The 19,826-nt window shown below is 39.9% G+C and overlaps 1 protein-coding gene and 1 long non-coding RNA gene across 3 annotated transcripts in view; one reads left to right on the forward strand and one right to left on the reverse strand.

Annotated features, from left to right (window-relative positions):
* The window catches only part of ACP3 (acid phosphatase 3), a 57,755-nt gene extending 48,671 nt beyond the window's left edge, over positions 1-9,084 (reverse strand). Inside the window, exon 1 of the mRNA XM_037844843.1 lies at positions 8,934-9,084. Within this exon, the coding sequence (XP_037700771.1) occupies positions 8,934-9,053 (120 nt within the window). The 5' untranslated portion in view covers positions 9,054-9,084. The remainder of the gene's footprint in view (positions 1-8,933) is intronic.
* The window catches only part of LOC119540944, a 122,108-nt gene extending 106,653 nt beyond the window's left edge, over positions 1-15,455 (forward strand). For both annotated transcript variants that reach the window (XR_005218129.1, XR_005218132.1), the window contains 3 exons: positions 3,642-3,812; positions 5,042-5,221; positions 13,966-15,455. This is a non-coding gene — a long non-coding RNA (uncharacterized LOC119540944). The remainder of the gene's footprint in view (positions 1-3,641; positions 3,813-5,041; positions 5,222-13,965) is intronic.
* Positions 15,456-19,826: the final 4,371 nt, after the last annotated feature.

The following is a 19,826-nucleotide window of genomic DNA, read 5'->3' on the forward strand; positions in this document are numbered from 1 at the left end:
TTTTATCCTTTTAGTGACACTTACTGATAAAATTCATTTCTACATTCTCCTCCAAGCCTCTCTCTCGTCTTTTCCTTTCAGCCTGCAGAGTTCCCTTTAGTATTTCTTATAGAGCAAGGCTCTTGTTGACAAAGTCTCTCATTTTTTTGTTTTACCTGTCACTTATACTACCTGGCTAAGATGCTCATTTGGAAAAGAAAGCCAAGAGGCTGCTCTTTGATGTCCTATAAAACAGTTCAATAGACACTGAATAAGGAACAATTTCAATCTTTAGTCACCTTTGAGATAAAATTCCAGGAAAGTGTGAGAGGGTTCTAAGATCTGGGTTGGGTCTCTGGTATCTGAAGAAAACTGATCTTTTGGCTCTATACACAGGTGAAAAATTCAAACCTCAGTAGGGCAGGTTGCAGAAAACAGGCACCATGAAGAAATCACCTTGGTCGGGTGAGGAATTACTGCCATGGCTGGTCCCCTAATGGTTGAAAGAATGGTTCCATATTCTTCCATGAGGACCTACAGTTACTAGTCACTGGTCACTGGGGGTGACTTGGTCAAGATCAGAAATTATTGAATGCTTAATGTCTCTGTTTCCATAACTGAGACACATTAGACTTTCTAGAGCCCAGATACTTGTGCAAAATACCTTTTCAGATCAAAGTAACTAAAGTTGTTGCATTGTTTCAGATTACAAACATTATATTATTTGGTTTCCAGTACTTCTTAACCTCAGCACTATTGACATTTTGTGCCAGATAATTCTTTATTGTGGGAGGCTGCCCTGTGCATTGTAGCATGTTCTCTACTCACTAGATGCCAGTAGTATCCTCTCAGTTATGACAACTGAAAGTGTCTCCAGACATTGCCAAATGCTGCCAAGGGGACAAAAATCACCCCCAGCTGAGAGTTACTGAGTTAGTGAAGTAGACATCAGATGAGAGACATTGCAGTAAAATAATTTACAATGCTTCCTACCAGCCTATAACGACAACAATAACTCTTCAACATTTTTTGAACACCTGTTCTGTCCCAGAAACTGTGCTGAGTGCTTCTCATGCATTGAATCCTCTCATCAATTCTGCAAGGCAGTTACCATTATTGTCTCCTTTTCACTAATGAGGAAACTGACCTCCGTCAAGTGACCTCCCCAAGGTCACAGAGCTTGTAAGTGATAGAGCCAATTCAAACACAGGCTGGGTGTCTCCAAAGCTAAAATGCTTAGCCACAGTAGCAGGTTCATTTCTCTAGGCTCAAACTTACCCTTCAGAGTCCCCCAGCTAAATTTGGATGATCAGGGGCTTCTTCATAAAGTTACTTGATGTATGTACTCATTTCCTCTAAGATTTTAAGGTTTTTTTTTTTTTTTCTTGTGTGTGTGTGTGTGTGTGTGTGTGTGTGTGTGTTTAATATCAGAAGAAACCAAAACCTTGATGTAAGAAACAACCCCGAAGGCTATGTGCAGTATTTAAAAAATAAAACCAAGATCACGCAACTAAATGACAGAATCACCTTGGGGAGATAAACAAGCATGTTCCTCCAAGATGAGCATGTTCTAAAGAGCAGAGCACTGGAACATAATCATGAGACTTGGGGCAAACTTTCTCACTCTGCCTTTATAGGTCAGAAATAATTGTAATCTCCTACCTTTCAGTAGGTTTAAAGGGTTTCTGAGGTAATGCTGTGAGGACCACAGAAACACTTAACAAACTATCTCCTACTTCTGGTCCTAGAAATAAAAGTGCATGTGTGTGCATGCATGCATGCATGTGTGCAAGTGCATGCATGGGCATGCCTGAGTGACATTCTTGAGCTGCTGGAGTTTCACAGTTCAACCAGAGTACTTGGACTATGCCTAGGCATTCTTTTAAGTCTGTGGCAGGGCAGTGTTCTTAACCTCTGTTCTGCCAAATTTATGACCTCTCATCTCAGTCCAGCAACCAGATTCTTTAGAGAAGATTTAGAAACCCTTAAGAAACCTACAAATATATTATTATTAATGGTAGAACTCTTTATAGTATTAGTGATAATTGCAACAGGAAGACAGGACAATAATGACCCCTTACACTTGCACAACTCTCCATGGTTTATAGAATCCTTTCTCCTGCCTCCCCCCCCCCGCCCCCTAGGACAGGTTAGCTCTATTGCTGCACTGAACAGATAAGAAACCGAGGCTCAAAGAGAGTGCATAAGCTTTCCAGATCTCCTAAGTCTCATGACCACTAGACCACTGTTTTCCTCACCACATCGCACTTGCTTCACCCTTTTAAAATAACAGGTAACAATTCTAAAGAACAGTGGCATGGTGTCCCTATGAATGATGATGCTCCATGGAGTCTCCTAAACAGATTTGGCACCTTATATAGGATGCAGAGAACCTGGTAAACACAATCAAAGAGATCATGCCCAGTTCCTCGCCATGGAACAGCCAGATTGCACTTTCTTAAAATGTCAATTTGATCATGTCACTCGCCTGCTTAGAACACTCTACTGTTCTCTCATTTCATTAAAAATCTTTTATGGAAAAATTTTAAACATATGCAAAAGTAAGTATTTTTATGATGAGCCCCTGTAAGCCCATCACTGGCTCCAACAATTATCAACTCACAGCCAGTCTTGTTTCTTCCACACCCTTACCAATCCCCAGACATCATATTATTTCTCATTGCTCTTTGCATAAATTCAAAGTCCTTACAGTGGCCCACTACAGTACACATACAGTACCACTTACAGTAGCCCAATAATGATCTGGTGCCTGCCATCCGATGCCTTCACCCTACCTTATCCTCCCTTTTGCTAACCATGCTTAGCTACACTGGCCCTTCTGCTGGTCTGACCCATAAGTTAGGTTTGTTTCAGCCTCAGGACCTTCGTACTCTATATTCTTCCAGTCTTGAACTTCTAACTTCAAGTTCTTCTCCTGGTACATTCATGCACTAAATTCAAGTCCATGCTGAGTAATGCAACCTTCACAGAGAGGCCTCCCTTGACCACCCATATAAAGTAACTACTGTTCAGTCTCTATAACTTTTATAGAAATAAAGTTTTATTTTCAACTTTGATATTTTGTTTTTTATTTTGAAAATATCTGAGCCATCTCCCATCATAAACTCCTTGAAATCAGAATTCTTGCTGGCATATACATGTCTCTATCCTCAAACAGTGATGGCCATGTAGTAGGTACACACAAAATGTTTGCTTTAATGACTGACTGACTTTTGGATTGGACCCAATCCAAAGTCCTCCAGGAACACGATGGCTTTCTTTTCAATCTTCTCACTTTACAAGGGCTTGTTTTTTATCCTTACTTATGAACAAGATGTGCTGTGTGTACTTCTTTCCTCCCCCTTTTCCAGGTTCCCTTCTTTTTCCCCTTGATGACTTCCATTTGTGACTTTGCTTCCAGGACAGTAAGTCTGGCTGCGGACTAGATTGGAGTGCAATAAAACATCATTTTGTACTTTCATGTTTGGAATTCAAGATGCTTCATAAAACTTGGGATGATCCTAGAAACCCTGGAAGGATCCTTGGTTCTTGACATTAAACTCCACTTCCTATTTCATTAGGATGTTTCCTAAGTGGTGAAAACCACCTGACACACAAACCTTTTGCCTTGTATAAAAGCCTGTTTTATTTTCTTGTTTTAGGAACTGAGAAATAAATCCATTGGTAAAGAGAATTAAAATGTAAAATAATGTGGGCAGAAGAAATTAGTCATATGAATGGATGGCACGTCAGCAGTAAGAAGGAAAGCCGACTGACTGGGAAAGGAATCAGGATGGAACGCACCATGCACTTACCATGAGGAAGACATAAATGTATGGCACCCTAATGAGATTTTTCATCCAGGGCCCAGGAATAACACAGAGGCCCCCAAGGCTGGGAAGGAGTGAAAACTGTGGGTCACATTGCATAGAAGCTGTAAAATATATAAGAAAAGATCTGGGCTTTTGGCCAGTTAGACCTTGGTTCAGACTCCCTCTTTGTTACTGACTAGCTGGATGACCTTAGGAAAGTGATTTAAACTTCTGCATGCCTCAATTTCCCTCTTGTAAACCAAGAAAATATTATTTATTATGCAGGAGCATCTCAAGAATATAATATATATGCAAAATTATTAGCATAGTTCTGAACACACAAGACACATTTAATATATTAGATTTATTATTATGTCTGTTACTATTATTTTTGTTGTTGTTATTATCTTGTTTAGGCATTTAACTAGCTACTCTCTATACAGCCTTTCCTACTGGCAATAGTTTGCAGCACATAGGGCAAATGAGTAACTACCTGTTGAACAAAGGGAAACACAGTCCTCTCTTCAAACAACACCTCTATTGATTTCTAATGATCCATTCCTCATTTGGATTTCTGTGAGAGAAATAATTAATAACTTAAATAATTAATTATTAAATAATTTATAATTTAATCCTTTAAATTTAGGACATTTTGAAAGTTCGAAGGGCTCATATGCCAACCTGGCAAGCTGAAACAAACACATCTGAGCCAAATACAATTTCCCTAACCAGTTTCACCCCTGAAAATTTGCAAAACACATTGGCATAAAACTGGGGAGAAGCTTGTGTAACAAACTGAGCTGAACTCCTACCTGGCCCAGCACAAACACTCAGAGAAAAGTAGGTCTTCCCAGGGAAATGTCTTTAAAGAACCTACAGGCCCCCAGTGACAGCTTTGCTGCTCCTTAGCTCTGATGATTAGGGAGCCAAAGGACAATCGGACAGAGACTGTAGGTGAGTCTGTGAACTGAGGCAAGAGCCTTGGTTTCTGTTTTCCAGTAGAGAGTTTTATCTGGTACATCTTTTATAAGACAACCCAGAAGTTTTAGATGCATCACCAAAATGGTCACATCTCAAGTCCCAAGCACCCAGTACACCAAAGACGAGTTCCTGCTCTCTTTTTATTTCTCAGGTGTGATAACATTATGTGCTTCACAGGGTAATTTTGGGGGTTCGAAATATAAAAAGAGCCTGACAATGAGTGGATATTCACAATGTGGTAACTATAATTGCAATTCTTATTTTAATAGAAGTGGAAAATACAAAGATTTACAGGCCTTGGAAAGTCCATGCCTATGTGAGAAGCCTTTGTTCAAACAGGAACAATGAAGATGAAGGCAGATAAAAGTGCAGTGAGTAGGCTACTCAGTGTTCTTGCCAAATGTTATGATGCAAAGGACCAGTAAACCAATGGATCCATAAGTTAAATTGTAAGTTTGCTCCCTCTAAATAATACAGTGCCCCTATTAAATTTATAAGCTCAAGAATAATTAAGGGTCATTTAGATTTTATCCAAAAAGTTGGAAAGCTTCCATTTTAGACTGCCTTGCAGTAGTACCTTACACTTGTATCATGGTTCCCACTTTCCTATGTATACCATGTCATTTGATCCTAAAAACAACTCTGTGAAGTGGGAAGCATCGTTATGATCATTTTCCCCAAATTTAAGTTTGGGGAACCTAAGACGCAACTGGATTAAGTGTCCTGTCTGTGTTTCCTTAGCTGGTAAATGATGCTGGAACTTTTTTTTTTGTAATAATGAAAATTCAATGCTTTTCTAGGAGTTGCCTTCAACTTTTATTCTAGCAAATAGCATTGGAAAATTTGTAACAGATCGGACTGCCAGTCTGAGGAATAACTTCCCAATTTTTCACTTTTCCAAGAGTGGTGAGGAAGAATCCAGAAGGTCTGTTGTACCTGTAAATGTGTGATGGTTGGCACCATTTGAATTTTCCCAACCATGATATGGAAGTTACCTGTATAGGGGCATATAGGGACGACGCACATAGGATTTGGAGGCTTTTGCCATCAAGGAAATCCCATGGCTTGAGTGAGAAATCTGCATTGTCAACCATAAAGAATGAGAAGAAATTATACCTGTGACATCATCCCTTTTATTGTAAAACCCTACTGGAATGACATGGAATTTTTCTCTTTGTCTGAGATCACCTGAACTTGTGGTTTATTCCCCTTGGTTCGGTGGAGAGAGAACGCTTTAAAATAGCATTTCCCTCTTTATGGATGGAATGACAGGATATGTGGGATTGCTTCAAAATACTGCAGTGGGTGTGTGAGGGGAATGAGTGGCCATGAGTCAAGGTTGGCCATAACTCAGTAATTATTGAAGCCATTTGATGGATATATCGTGATTCAACATACTTAGTATTGTCTCTGTTTTTGTAGACGTTTCACATTTCCCAAATGTAAAGTTAAAGATGGCAACTCTCTAAGAGTTTTCTATGGGGCACTCTGGGGAAGAAAAGGGAAGGTGGATTCTGAAGTTGAAGTTTAGGAAACACAATTACTAGATCTTTTCCTTGCAAGTTAACAGCGCATGTTAGCATATTAAAGATTCTGAGGAGTCCTGCCATAAAGAGACCTTTTAGTTTGATTTAACCTATGTTTTCTATTCTGAACTGACCATTGAAATCTTTTTTTTTTCTTTACCCTTAGCAACACTTGTTAACAACTCATCAAACTAAACCTGTTAACAACCTGTCAAACTAGTATTCCTTGGGACATACTTTAAGAACCTGTTTTAGACGATCATGTCATGACTCTGTTCATGAGAGAGAACAAGAACCAAGGATATTTTCCTGCTCTCTCTGCCAAGGACAGCTTTTCAGAAGTGGAGAATATTTTTCTTGGATCACCAAGAAAAGCAGGAAAACCATTGCTTTTACGAGTCATCTGCTTCAGCAAATCTCCTTGGGGAGATCTCAGATCAGCCCCATGTGCTGGGTTACAGGCACACAAATATTATGAGCAGGAACAGAGTCTGGCTAATGATTAAGGGATGCCTCTAGGGTAGGCCAGCCTGGGTTCAAATCCTGGCTCCACCATTCCAGCTATGTGACCATAGGCCTCAATTTTTGCCTCAATGTCTTCATCTATAAAATGAGCTAATAATAGTTTCTAAACCTTATAGTAGGGTTGCCTGATTTAGAAAATAAAAATACAGAATGCCCAAGTATTTCATGGGCCACTCTTACACTAAAAACTTTGTCATTGTTTGTCTGAAATTCAAATGTAACTGGGTGCCTTGTGTTTCATTTGGCAATCCTAACTTTTGGGTTGTTGTGAGGATTATGTGACATAATCCATATTGATTGAACTCTCAGAACAGTACCTGGCGTATGGTAAGCACTCAATTATTGATTATTACCATTAATATTACCACTTTAATCAGAGGCACCTTCTTTTATTCTGGTTCTCCCAATAATTTGCTAAGGATTGCCCTGGGTATCAAATTTAACCCTTTATTATCAAATATTCTCTAGAATCAATAAAAAGAAGAAAGTGATTATTTTCTGGCTTAAGTCCTTAGATAGACCTTGCTTTGTAATGGCCAAGAAAAATGCATTGCTATCCTCTATTATTAATAATGGAAGGAAGACTTGGTAGGAAAAATAGTTATCATTAGGTTTGTGTGTTATTTGTTAATTTTATAGTTCTAAGAGATTTACCTTTGTAATTTTGTTCTGCTTAGGGAAGAATTAACTTGTGATCCCTAAACACAAATTAACTGAGAATGGGGAAAGGAAACCCACAACCAGCTTGGAGGCCAAGTTGTGGGTAAAGCATGGAGGAGAGAACCTTGTTATAATATTTCAAAGAGGATTGCCACTCAGCCTGCTCATCACAGTTGTACAGTATTGGCAGTGCAATTTCTGCAGATTCCCTATACTTGTTCCATACACAGGTTGGCAAGGAATCCATGAATATAAATAAAAGTATAACTCATGTGGGTTTCCCTATAGAAGGTACATGGTTTATACTGTTTTTTTTCAGGACAGAAGCCTGATGGTTGATGAGTTGTTTGTAAATGAACTGATGACATATTTCTCTGGATCTCCCTCTTTCATTGTGGACTCATGGTCTAGTACAGATTTACTAGACTAAGAAACATGATTTACATAAACATGGTCATGAGACGTTCTAAAGAGAGGAAAGAAGCAAGTTCTGAATACATCAAACAGAGAAAACAAGGGCTTGGTGTTTAAGTTTTAAGTAAGAGGTGGCCTTCTTCTAAATTATAAAAATAAATTTTGGATATTCTTATAGAAAGGAAATTTACTTATTTATCAGCCCACTTTCAAATATTGAATAAAAAATACGGGGAAGAGAAAGCCAGCAAGAGAGCTTGTGAAAGACAAGGAGAGGGGCAAAAAGAGACAGAGGCAGAGGCAGATAGTGTAACAGAAAAAAAAGAGAAATGGAGACAGAAAGACAGAAAATCAAAGATAGAGACCAAGAGATCAGAGGGTTGACGGCTAGAACTCATATGTAAAGTGGATATCCCCTTTATTTCTCAAACCCTCTTTCCACCTGTCATCAATTAGCCACTCCCTCTTTTTTCACAACGTGTTAACACAGATCATGGATGGGCAAAAACATATTTTAATGATCAACCACTTCTATATATCAGGATGTCATCCTAAAACTTTGAGTTTAGTTTCACTTTCATGCTTTGCAAGCTGTTAACAAATATATTTTCCAATTTCCTGACGAACGAAAGGAGAAGGGGCAATTTAATTCAGAAAATGACTGTTTTTTGGTTTGCAAACAAACAATCATTAAACTGATGAAGCCCGGTTAAGTCCCAGTGTATAAATACTATCAGCTGGGGCTTCTCCTGGCATCCTGGCAGTAAAAAGCAATCTGGCAGGAGACATCTGCATCAAAGGCAGTAGTTAAGTAAATAAATAACATTGGCAAAGGGGGAAAAAGAACCTTTTGTTAGGACTTGTTAGGTCTTCATTAAAAGGAACTTGCAAAACTTGACTATTCACTTTCTTCTGTTCAGTTTGAACTGTGCTTGGTCTGCCGGAGGTAACACCAGGGTAAAATGAAACCTTACAGTTTTCAGACCCTGCTGTTCACACAGTTTTAAGAGAAAAGCAATTAGAAAAGTCTACTTACCAATGTCACAAACTTCAGTTCCTTGGCTACCACACCTCTGTCTAGCCAGAAGGAAAACAGAATCAAGAAGGTAAGGCTGAGGCTTGCTGCCCTGGCCACAAGGAGGGAGCCAGCTCTCATGTCAGAGCTGTTTCTGACTGAACTTAGAAGGTGCTGCCTCCAGTTGAATTGCCTTTAGAGGGGAAGCTATTTAATCAAGGGATTGAAAGGGAAGGAGGAGCCCAGACTCATAAATAATAAAATTTCCAGGAAGCTTGGGGCGGGGTTTGGTATGTGTCTGGTATAATTTTTGACCTGGGAGTTAGAGGTCAAAATCTCCTTGATTTAAGTTGAGGACACTGAGGCCCAGAGGAGAAGGCTATTATTGTCCAAGGTCACACAGCATGTTAGTAGACATTCTGTTCTCATTTTTAGTTTACCTTTATCTTTTCTTTGAATGGGATGTGATACAGCATTTGCTTTGTGGCTGTCACTTGGAAAAGGGATCTACCCTCATTCTATAAACCTTGGGCAGTGATTTCCTAATCTTTTGGGAATCCAGAATTAAAGGCAGAAAAAATTCAGTAAGGGACTTCTGGTACTAGCATGAGTTAGGCCTATTCCCTTTGCCAAACAAAGCTCCATTTACTAAAACCCTGCTGTATTCCTAAATTGAATTCCTAAATTGAAGAAAAGTAAAACCAATTTTATTTTGAAAATTTTCAGTCATACCTTAAAACGTTTTGAGCCTACCTGTGGTATCTCAAGATTAGGGTCGATGTTCCTTTTCTGACCTGACACAGCTAAACAACAACAAACAAAAAACAAAAAGCCTACAACTCTATTTTGTCAGATGTCAACTTTGGCCCCAAGACTTACATTATGGGTGAGTCACTCCCTCACCTCTCCAGCCATGATCTCATCCTGGACGCTAGAGAAGAGGATGATCAAGACTGATAGAATTTAGCTTTCCATTTTCCAGACCTTGAGTCCCATCGTAAGCTAAAACAAAATAGGCTTGAGTTGCAAGTTGAGGTTTTGCAAGATTTTTGTATAGACCTGCTTGTTCTTGAGGCTTCCACTCCATCAGCAGAGCATCAGCAGAGGAAGAACAATGGTTTTTCCAACAACCTGATCACTGGTATTTTGCATTTATCTGAGCTGGGGGCGTTCTGTTATTGTGTGATTATTGGGTGCCCTGGAATGTGGTGTGTGGGAGAGTTGTTGCTTCTGCTGGTATGGGGAAATGTATGAAAAGAATTAATGCAAGTGTAGATTTAAGGGCCTTGTGGCCCCCTCTTTGCCGTCACATTCTCCACCTGCCAGTACCACTGTAATTTTTAATGGGTAAGTTTTTGAGGAGATGGGTGCAGGAAAAAAGGGGATGAAGATTGAGAGGTTGTTCAGTCCAGGGCAGAGACAAAGTTGCCACACTGATCCTTGCCGTATACACCAGGCAAACTGAGAAAGGAAGCTCCAGCACCCACTTACCATTCATAGACTTAATTCTGCATCACATTTCCTTAACTTGAGCCAGGTGCTGATTCTGTTCAATGTCTTGTCCTCTCAGCTATTAGCCTGGCTCCTTGTTCTCCTATCTTCTTTGAATTGATGCTTGGCACTACTTTGGCTGCAGCCTTAGCCCTTCCCGATAATGACTGGTTCTTTACCTTATTTATGCCATATTGAGCTAGGTTGGAAAAATCCTCTTTCTGACCCAGACTCTGTCTTCTCTGTGGCAACTCCTCTGGGCTCCTTTCTGCCCTCCAAGTGAGTGCAACAACAACAAAGCATTCTGAGAGAGAGAACCAGAGAAATGCTGCTTGAATTAAATAGATCTCAACTCAAGCTAAATTCAGTTTGAACTGAATTAAGTGGAGAGTTTATACTTCTATTCTTCTATCTCAGTGATCATCCTAACTTCCACTTTGGTCATCAAATTATAAAGGAGGAGAAGGATTCAGGAGGGGATTTCAAGACTCAGTGTATTTCAAGACTCTCAGTGTAGAGTCTTGAAAATCTTGAAAGTCTTGAACACTATGAAATTGAATTTGAAAGATCCTCAACTCAAATGACACCCATTTTAGAATCTTCTATGGCCTCTTGAACCTTGAACTCATAATGCCCTGTGAAAACTTAGGGGCCATCTGGAACAAACACGGATATGATAGCATTGAAAGTGAGGCTTGAAAAAACTGTCAAGACGTCCTTATATAAGAGTGAAGGGTGTCAATAAAATAGTTTTACATGATTAGCAGAACTTACTGGCCAAATCAAGTATGTTCCCTTGTAGTACTTCTTTCTTTATCTGTCAAGTGTTCAACCTCTAATTAACACAGTATTTGAAAGTTCAATAAGTGGAAAAGGTTGGATTCTTTGGGAAGACTTTCAGATGGAAATTTGCATGCAGTCAGTTTATCAGGGCATACTTTCAAGATCAACACCAGTGGTGGTGGTGGTGGTGGGGGGCGTAGAAATAAGCAGGACTGGACAGAAAGAGAAGTTGGATGGTGATGCAGTGTTAGTGAAGGCCTCATAATTTTGTATATCGTATAGATGCATGAAAAAGAGATTTTTATAGTCCTAATTTTAGACAATAAAGTAGTAGTTTTCTTTTCTCACATGTATGAAATTTACCTCTTCAGGGAAATTATTGTGGTAATATACACATATTTAACTTTTAACATTAATGGATTGGACTGCCTTATAAGGTTATAACCATAGGAGGTCTCCATTCACCCTCTGTTCAGAAAAAGGCTGATTAAGACTAGGACCCTTGTGACTAAAGGATTTTGAAGCTATTCTTCTAAAAGTATCTGTAATGAGTAAATTCTGAAGATTGATGTAAAAGCAAGGTAAAGAGTCATCAAATATATCCCAAAATATCCATTGCTCAAAATTTCTAGTTACTTGCATAAAAAACTTTAGCTTAGAGAAGTTCTATCAAATATATATACATGATTAGTATGCTTAGTATCTTGTTATGACTTGACAAAAATCCCATTTTTTAATGCATAAAACAATGATTCGCATCAAATGGTTGCCAATTCCACCATTTCTGAAAGATCTCATTGGGATGTAGTTTTATGTTCAATCCTAAATTTTCATTCCTTCTGTCAAATCTGTGCCCAACCTGTGTTGGAGTTGTTTTTGTTTTTGTTTTTCTGAATCAGTCTATTTAGGTGGAGAATTACTATAAGACGGTGGTTTCAAAGTGTGGTTTGGGGTCCTGGAGACCCTTCAGGGGGTCCCTGAGATCCTCTCAGAGGATTCCTGAAAGCTATCTCTGGGGTCAAAAATATTCTAACAAAGATATTAAGATATTATTTGCACTTTTCACTCTCATTCTCTCATGAGTATTCATTGAATTTTCACATGATGACATCATTCTGAAGGCAAATTGAATGTGTGCTTGTGTATTCTCGTTTTTAAAAAAATTTCTGTTTTAACTTTGAATACAGTAAATATCAATAGATATACCTCACATAAACTGAGGCTTTTAGGGATCATCAATGACCAAATGTTTGAGAATCATTGCTATAAGGTAAGCTAATGATTCAAAAGTTTCATTCATCAAGAAAAATTTTTGAGTATCTACTAAGAGTAGGCCCTGTGAACACCAAATTTGAGTAGACACAGTCCCTATCTTGTGGGAGAAGACAAATAATTATAATACGATGAACCCAATAAAACAAGCACAGTTACACTCATTTAATCATTTATTAACCGAATATTTAGGTTAGGTTATGGAAGGGGTATGGAGGAATGAGAGAACATGATGCATTCTGGTAAAATGGAAGTAATTGGATCTTGAGGGTGAACAATCCCTTTTTAAAACATATCTTGTTTCTTTGGCTACTTTGCAAATTCGGTGATAATTATTGGGCCATATTCAAAATGATCTTCCAAGTGGTACGTTGTAAATGTTTAACAACTGACTTTCCGAATAAAAATGTTCTGATTTGTAGTATTTGCCAATTTCCATGGTGTAAATACTCCCACCAAGGCTGACTGCAAGCTACCAACATGATGTCACTGAACATGGAGTTGGAAAGAGATGAACACACCATTATTTACCATATATGGTATTTCCATCATACAGATACAATAAGTGTAGATAATTTTAAGAGCATATATAATAAATAAAATGTAGTAAAATAATTTGCAAGTGATAAGTTTTGAGTATTTATCTTTGCTTTAATATGATTTATTTAATTTCCAGTTTATATAAATTATTTTTAAAATAATGTCTGTGTTTAACAACCAGCTTGCAAAATTCCTAAAAATTTAGCAATTAGCTCTCACAAGCTTGATAAACTGGTTCCAGCACCTGTCTGGATCGATTTTATCATTATTACCACATTGTTAATTACAGTCTCACTACAATTTCTTCATTTTGGAGCAGAAGGAGTATGGGATGTCCTTGTTGAGGGACAGGTGGGAAAATTGTAAAACCTCAGTTATGTGGTATAGTTACGGAGGATTGGTTGGGAGACCAGGTGGGCCAGAGGGGAGTTGGGCAAGGGCTCACACAAGGGTAAAGAATGGTAATTATGGAGGCAAAGTCAGAGAGTGAAAACCAGATGTTAGGCATGGGAGTTCCTTAGAAGGGAAGGGAAGGAAGGGAGGGCACTAACATTTATGGAGTGCCCACTGTTTACCATGAGCTCTGCCAGTCATATGGTACATCTTAACTCATCTAATCCCCACAACTTACTTGAAAGGTGGAGAGCTAAAAAGTACAGTGCAAGAACGTGAACTCAGGTTCATCTAACTCCAACATCATTATTCTTTTCATTTTATCAAGCAAGGTAGAAAATTTACAGGGGAGTGGAACAGGGGTATCTGGAAGCAGAAACTAAGGAGGTAAACTCGGAGACTAGAGAGGTGTCAGAGTGAAAGCAAGGTCACAATGTGCTGGATCTGGAAAGGCTAACTGCAGACAAGACAGTCTTCTAGCAGTCTGAGACAGCTTCCTAAGAGGAGTGTCCATGGTCTCTGATAGATAGAACATATTCTTATGACGAAAGATAATTCCTCTCTTCTTTTTCAGGAAATGTCAAGAGCCAGCATCATGGGAATCTGCAAAATACAGGAATCCAATGTTAGAAACGTGATTCTTGATTATCCACAAAAAGTTCCAACTGGGGAGGATAAATGAGATGGTGCTCAGCTCTGCTTTATTTCCACCATTGCTGCTATTGATGGCCTTCTGTGGCTTCTGCTTTCTGTCCTCTCTTCAGCAGAGGATCTCAGCTGTCTGCCAGAAACAAACAGGTTGTCATCTTGAAACTATAAAGCATGGACCCTCCAGGAGCCTCCCCTCCTTCCATTCTGCCTGTGTCTCATGAATTCTTCTCCATATTGGCCTTCAGATAGAGGACTGTTGGCCTTGTTCTGCAACTGATTAATATGTTGGTTGGGTCCTCTGAGAAGCAGATGCAAACCTAGAGTCAGAAATGCAAACTATTTATTGGGTTAATGCCTGTGAAATTCTGACATCTAGGAAAGGTGAGGTGGAAGGAAGGAGGCTTGGTTAGGAAGAGATTTAGTCTTTGGTACAACCCTGAGAAATTCTCAGCTTACAAAATGGGGACCTCCAGTTTTACAGAGGAATCTTGAGTCACGTAGAAATGTCGAGGCTCTAGTACCTTTCTGGTGCTCAGTCATTGGTTGGGGACCGCCTGAGAAGAATGTGGCCTCAGCTCAAATATTACAGTGAATCCCAAAAGCACTGCAGCTGGAGGCTGTCAGCTAACTGTGCTCCTTGGATGTTACCAGCAGCTTTGTTCTTGAACATAACACTCCTGTGCGCTACCACTGTTACTTCTCCAGACAGTGAAGGGCATTTCCCATCCACTCTGCTTGAGGGGAAGAGCAGTAGAGCCTCAGTCCTGTTACCCGGTCACCCATTCTGGCTCCAGAAGTACCTTGGTGCCCTCTCTGAAGCCTCTTATCCACTTTAATATTCAGTATTCAGCATGTGACAGAAATCTAATTTGCTTAACATTAGGCAAGGGAGAGAGGTTTTTGTTGCCTCATGTAACTGAACAGAGGGAATGACAAAGATTAATGGGAACTTAGGACAAAAATGTCACTGGGGTTCACTTGTCTCTCCTCCTTTCTCTCTTGTGGCTTTCTTACTCCCTCCTCACTTAAACTAGAACTAACTCTTCATGGCGTCACCCAAGAAGAAAGGAACTGTTTTCCCCAACTCTGCTTCAAAAATCCCAGGAAAGAATCTGATTGATCTGATTTTGTTTACATACTTTTCATTCATTCATCAAACTTCATCTGAGTGCACTAATAGGATAGGCACTGTTCTAGGTTCTTAGAAAGTTTGAGTGAAGAGATTTAAGTTCCTTCTTTTATGAACTTACATTCTAGCAGAGAAAGACAGATAATAAAGCGTTTGCTGAAAATCATTAAATTGTATACTTGAAATGGATGAATTTTATGGTATGTAAATTATGCCTGTGGCAACCCGTGGCCTGAGCAAAACAGGCCTTCAGATCTTTGGTGCACAGCAGTCTGCAAGACCTAGGCAGCTAAATGTTTAACCTATTGTCTTTCTAAGCCAGTAAAGAAGAAAAGGGTAAATTGACCTTAAAAATGTAACTTTATGCAAACAGGCAGGAAGTTAGAGGCTCTTAGTCTCACAAAAAGAGCAAAATGTAATTGTTCAAGTGTTATTCTAGTCCTTCCTGCACCACCACCCCCCCCCACCCCCAGTCAAAATGACCTACTCCTGCATCTGTGCTCCCCCCACCTTAGGAAGGCCTTTGTCTTAAACTCTTATAAAAGGCTTTCTGCCCTTTTTGCATCGCTCAGTTGTCTTCCCTGTGAACACGATGCCTGCCTGGCCTGAGAGAGCCGTCATGATCTCTCCATGACTTCTCACCCTGTAACTAAGCCCTGAATAAAAGTTCATGTATCAGAAAATGGTCGTTGTCTTCTTTGGCCTTTGGACTGGCATGGCCCTCTTGGGTTGCGACAATTGGTGAGCCAGCCAGGAGAAGCAAATAGCTGCCAGCTGGAGACTAAGGAAGTCCCAGGCACTGATGACATGAACTTGGGGAGGGGAAGGGAGAAGGCCCCAGGCGGGATACCGGGGAGGCCTGCAACGTCTATGTGGGAAGGGCTGCCCACCCTCCCAATGGAATGGATGTCTGTGTGGGGAGGGGTGGCTACCCTCCTAGATGAGTGGAATCTGCCAAGGGAGTATGTAAATATTTGTAACTCTCTGGCTGGACAAATAGCCATCCTGTATCAGGCCACAGGACCATTGGGGATTCAGAAAGAAAAAAAGGGCCACCAGATTGTGGCTGCGATGGGCTGGCCACTGTTAGAGGCTGTATGTGTCACTACTGAGGAAGTTTTAGCAGCAAAGGTGGCCGTAAGCTGCCTCAGAGGTAAATTAAAGCTAGAAAAAGATATGAGGCTAGCACAAGCAGAATTGAAAGATGCTCTGGATAAAAGTTTAGAAATATTGGCATACCAGCACACTAGAGTAAGAGGGCATAAGCTGCCCAAAGGGCAAGGTAGGCATATCCTGGCTTCCCCTGACTGGGACTGTAAAGTGTGAGACCCTGTTGATTCCTCATCAAAAGATGATAAGCCCCTGTCTGACTGGGAAATTGATACTAAGGAAAGTAGGTGTACTCGACCTCTGTTCCAACAAAGGATTAAAGCAGAAGAAGTTCAGCACCCTGATCCCCCATGGAAGGAAGAAGGTGGGGCAGTAGCAGCAGCTTCTAATCAGAAGGTGCTTATTTTATCCTGGGAGTTTTCCCCAGTGGAATTAAGAGATATTAGTAACCAATATTGACAAAAACCTAGATAACCATTAGCAAACTGGTTGCTCCCATTTAACTTTGTGTTAAATCTTGCTAATATGTTATTTAGAATATTTTTAGATTTTTTCCAGTCAACCTGTGTTAGGCTTCATGTGGGAAAACAACAATGGACTTTGCTGTGCTTCCACAAGGACACCTTCAAATGTGGAAACCTCCAGAAGAGCCTGACTACTCTATCAAGTTCTTGGGTATTGTCTGGTTGGGTAAAACTAAGGCTATTCCTTCAGCTGTTGTTGTTAAAATGCAAAGTTATCCTACATTGCTTACTTCTGAACAGTTGATGACTTTTCTTGGTTTATTAAGTTATTGGGAAGTGTTTATACTCTATTTAGTATGAATTTTAAAACCTTTGTATACCCTAATTAGAAAAGGAAAAGTGTGGGAATGGGATTTTCCACAGCAGGCTGTGTTTAAAAAGATTAAGCGAACTATTTTGCAAGCACAGGCTTTAAGGGGAGTGGACCCCCATATACCTTGTGATTTGGATGTGGCCAGTGCCAAAATAGGTTTTGGGTGGGGGTTGTGGCAAAGGCAACAGCTAAATGTGTACCTGTTAGATTCCGGTCCCAACTATGGAAGGGCACATGATTCACATATAGCCCTTTAAAAGAGCAATTGTGTGCAGTTTGTAATCCTCTGTTGTGAGTGTTGAAGGTCTATCTCAGGTGACCAGTGACCTTACAGAAGACCATACCCATACAGGTATGCAGATACAGGACACTATAAATAAGTCCCATTTGGGGAGTGCTCAGGTGAGCACACTGACAAAATGGAAAGTCTACCTCCTACGACTTGGCATCTTTGACATGGCTCTTTAAAAACAGAGATGCATGAAATTTTAGAATCAGCCTCCTATGTGAAAGAGCAGCATGCCCTGTTTCCTTTTGATCCTCCCAAGGTGGCTCCTCCCATGTCCACTGTTGATGGACAAGGAAATACACCTGACTCTGCATGGATTGGCACATGGGCAACCTGCTACGTGGGCAGCTGTGACTGTCCAGCCTAGTGCTGACACTCTCTGGTGGGAAGACCTCTGGACTGCCTGCCACAAATATAAGGTAACCATTTCTCATGTCTCTGCTCACAACACCAATTCATTACCAAGTAACATAGAAGTGAATGCCCTAGCGAAATTCCACAGCCTAACACCAGTAATACATGAAGTGGCTGAATGGCTGTGCTGGAAGATTGGGCACTGAGGACACCAGATTCCTGTCACCTGGTGGCAAGTAAACTATATTGGCCTCCTTCCTCTGTCCAAAGAAACAAAAAAAAAAGTATGCTTTCACTGCCACAGGTACAGCTGAACACTTAAAGGATAGAAACAATGGACTCGAGGACTGTATCAGCATTAACTTCAGATAAAGGGACTGGCTGCCTTCAAGCCACAACAGGGCAATGATAATAACTCTCTCTTGCCTGTTCCACAAACATTAGAAATTGGGGAAAATAAGGTCAATTGGCTCTGGTTCTGGCTCACGCAGCCATGCTGGTGGAGAATCCTAAGCCCCTGGGTATTAGAATTACATAGGAAACTAACTGTAGATCTGACACTGAAGGGCTCCCTGCAGGGGGAGAAAACATGGTATTTAAAATCCCCTCACCTGGAACTCTTCTATTTACTATGAAGACTCAGTTTATATATATATTATTAAACCACTCACTGTCTAATTTGATGCTTACATGTGTTGTTAATTCTTGTTAAAAGTGTTATTATTTCAATAATACGTTGACTAAAATGTTTTCAGTATTTAGCCTTCTAACAAGTGTAATGTTATTGGTAATAATATGTTATGAAATTTTTAAGAACAATTTCCAAAATTATTTTGATAACTTGAATGTAGAGGGTGAGCGATGTCTTTTTTTTTTTTTTTTATTATTGAAGGAAAAGAAAGTCATTTTTTCCTAAATGACTGGTTGTATTAGAATAAAAAAAATAGGGGATATGGAACAAAACCTGAATGAATACAGAAAGTTGCAGAAAGTTGGTGGAAAGGGAAATTTATTTCTGTGATCAAGGTTGAAAAAATGGTAAAAACTAGATATAGACTAAAGCAGAATGTCTGGTAATGTAGCTATTTTAGCCGAGGCAGTACTTGTGCTAAATGGTAAAACTCATTAACCTGGCCATAGCACCACTTGCTAATAGGTTTATTATCTTTCTGTACCAGTGTATTATTACTATGTTGTTTATTGTATTGTTGTGAATTATAGAAGTAAAGTCTGTCCTATGGTCAAAGCAAACTGTTGTGCAGGGGTGGATTGTGGCAACCCATGGCCTGAGCAAAACAGGCCTTCAGATTTTTGGTGCACAGCAGTCTGCAAGACCTAGGCAGCTAAATGTTTAACCTATTGTCTTTCTAAGTCAGTAAAGAAAAAAAGGGTAAATTGACCTTAAAATGTAACTTTATGCAAACAGGCAGGAAGTTAGAGGCTCTTAGTCTCACAAAAAGAGCAAAATGTAATTGTTCAAGTGTTATTCTAGTCCTTCCTGCACCACCCCCCAGGTCAAAATGACCTATTCCTGCATCTGTGCTCCCCCCACCCTTAGGAAGGCCTTTGTCTTAAACCCTTATAAAAGGCTTTCTGCCCTTTTTGCATTGCTCAGTAATCTTCCCTGTGAACATGATGCCTGTCTGGCCTGAGAGAGGCATCATGATCTCTCCACGACTTCTCACCCTGTAAGTAAGCCCTAAATAAAAGTTCATGTATCAGAAAATGCTTGTGGTCTTCTTTGGCCTTTGGACTGGCATGGCCCTCTTGGGCTGCGACAATGCCTCAATAAGGTTGTTAAAAAATTAAAAAGAAAAGAAAAGGACAAAGACCAGAGCATGTGGTACTCCAACATTTAGGATTCTAACAGAGGAGGAGGGGCCGGCAATGGAGACCAAGAAGGTGTAATGAGAACACAGAAGGTTAACAGGAGAGTAAAGTGTTGCAGAAGTCAGGAGCATTGGGTATATCAATGAGGAAGTGGTCAACTGTTTTTAAAGCTGTTGAGTGTTTGCAGAAGAAAGATGAGGACAGAAAAGTGGCCATCAGATTTGGCAAGATGCGG

This window comes from Choloepus didactylus, chromosome 1, assembly GCF_015220235.1.
Source record: "Choloepus didactylus isolate mChoDid1 chromosome 1, mChoDid1.pri, whole genome shotgun sequence".
NCBI classification, from domain to species: domain Eukaryota; kingdom Metazoa; phylum Chordata; class Mammalia; order Pilosa; family Megalonychidae; genus Choloepus; species Choloepus didactylus.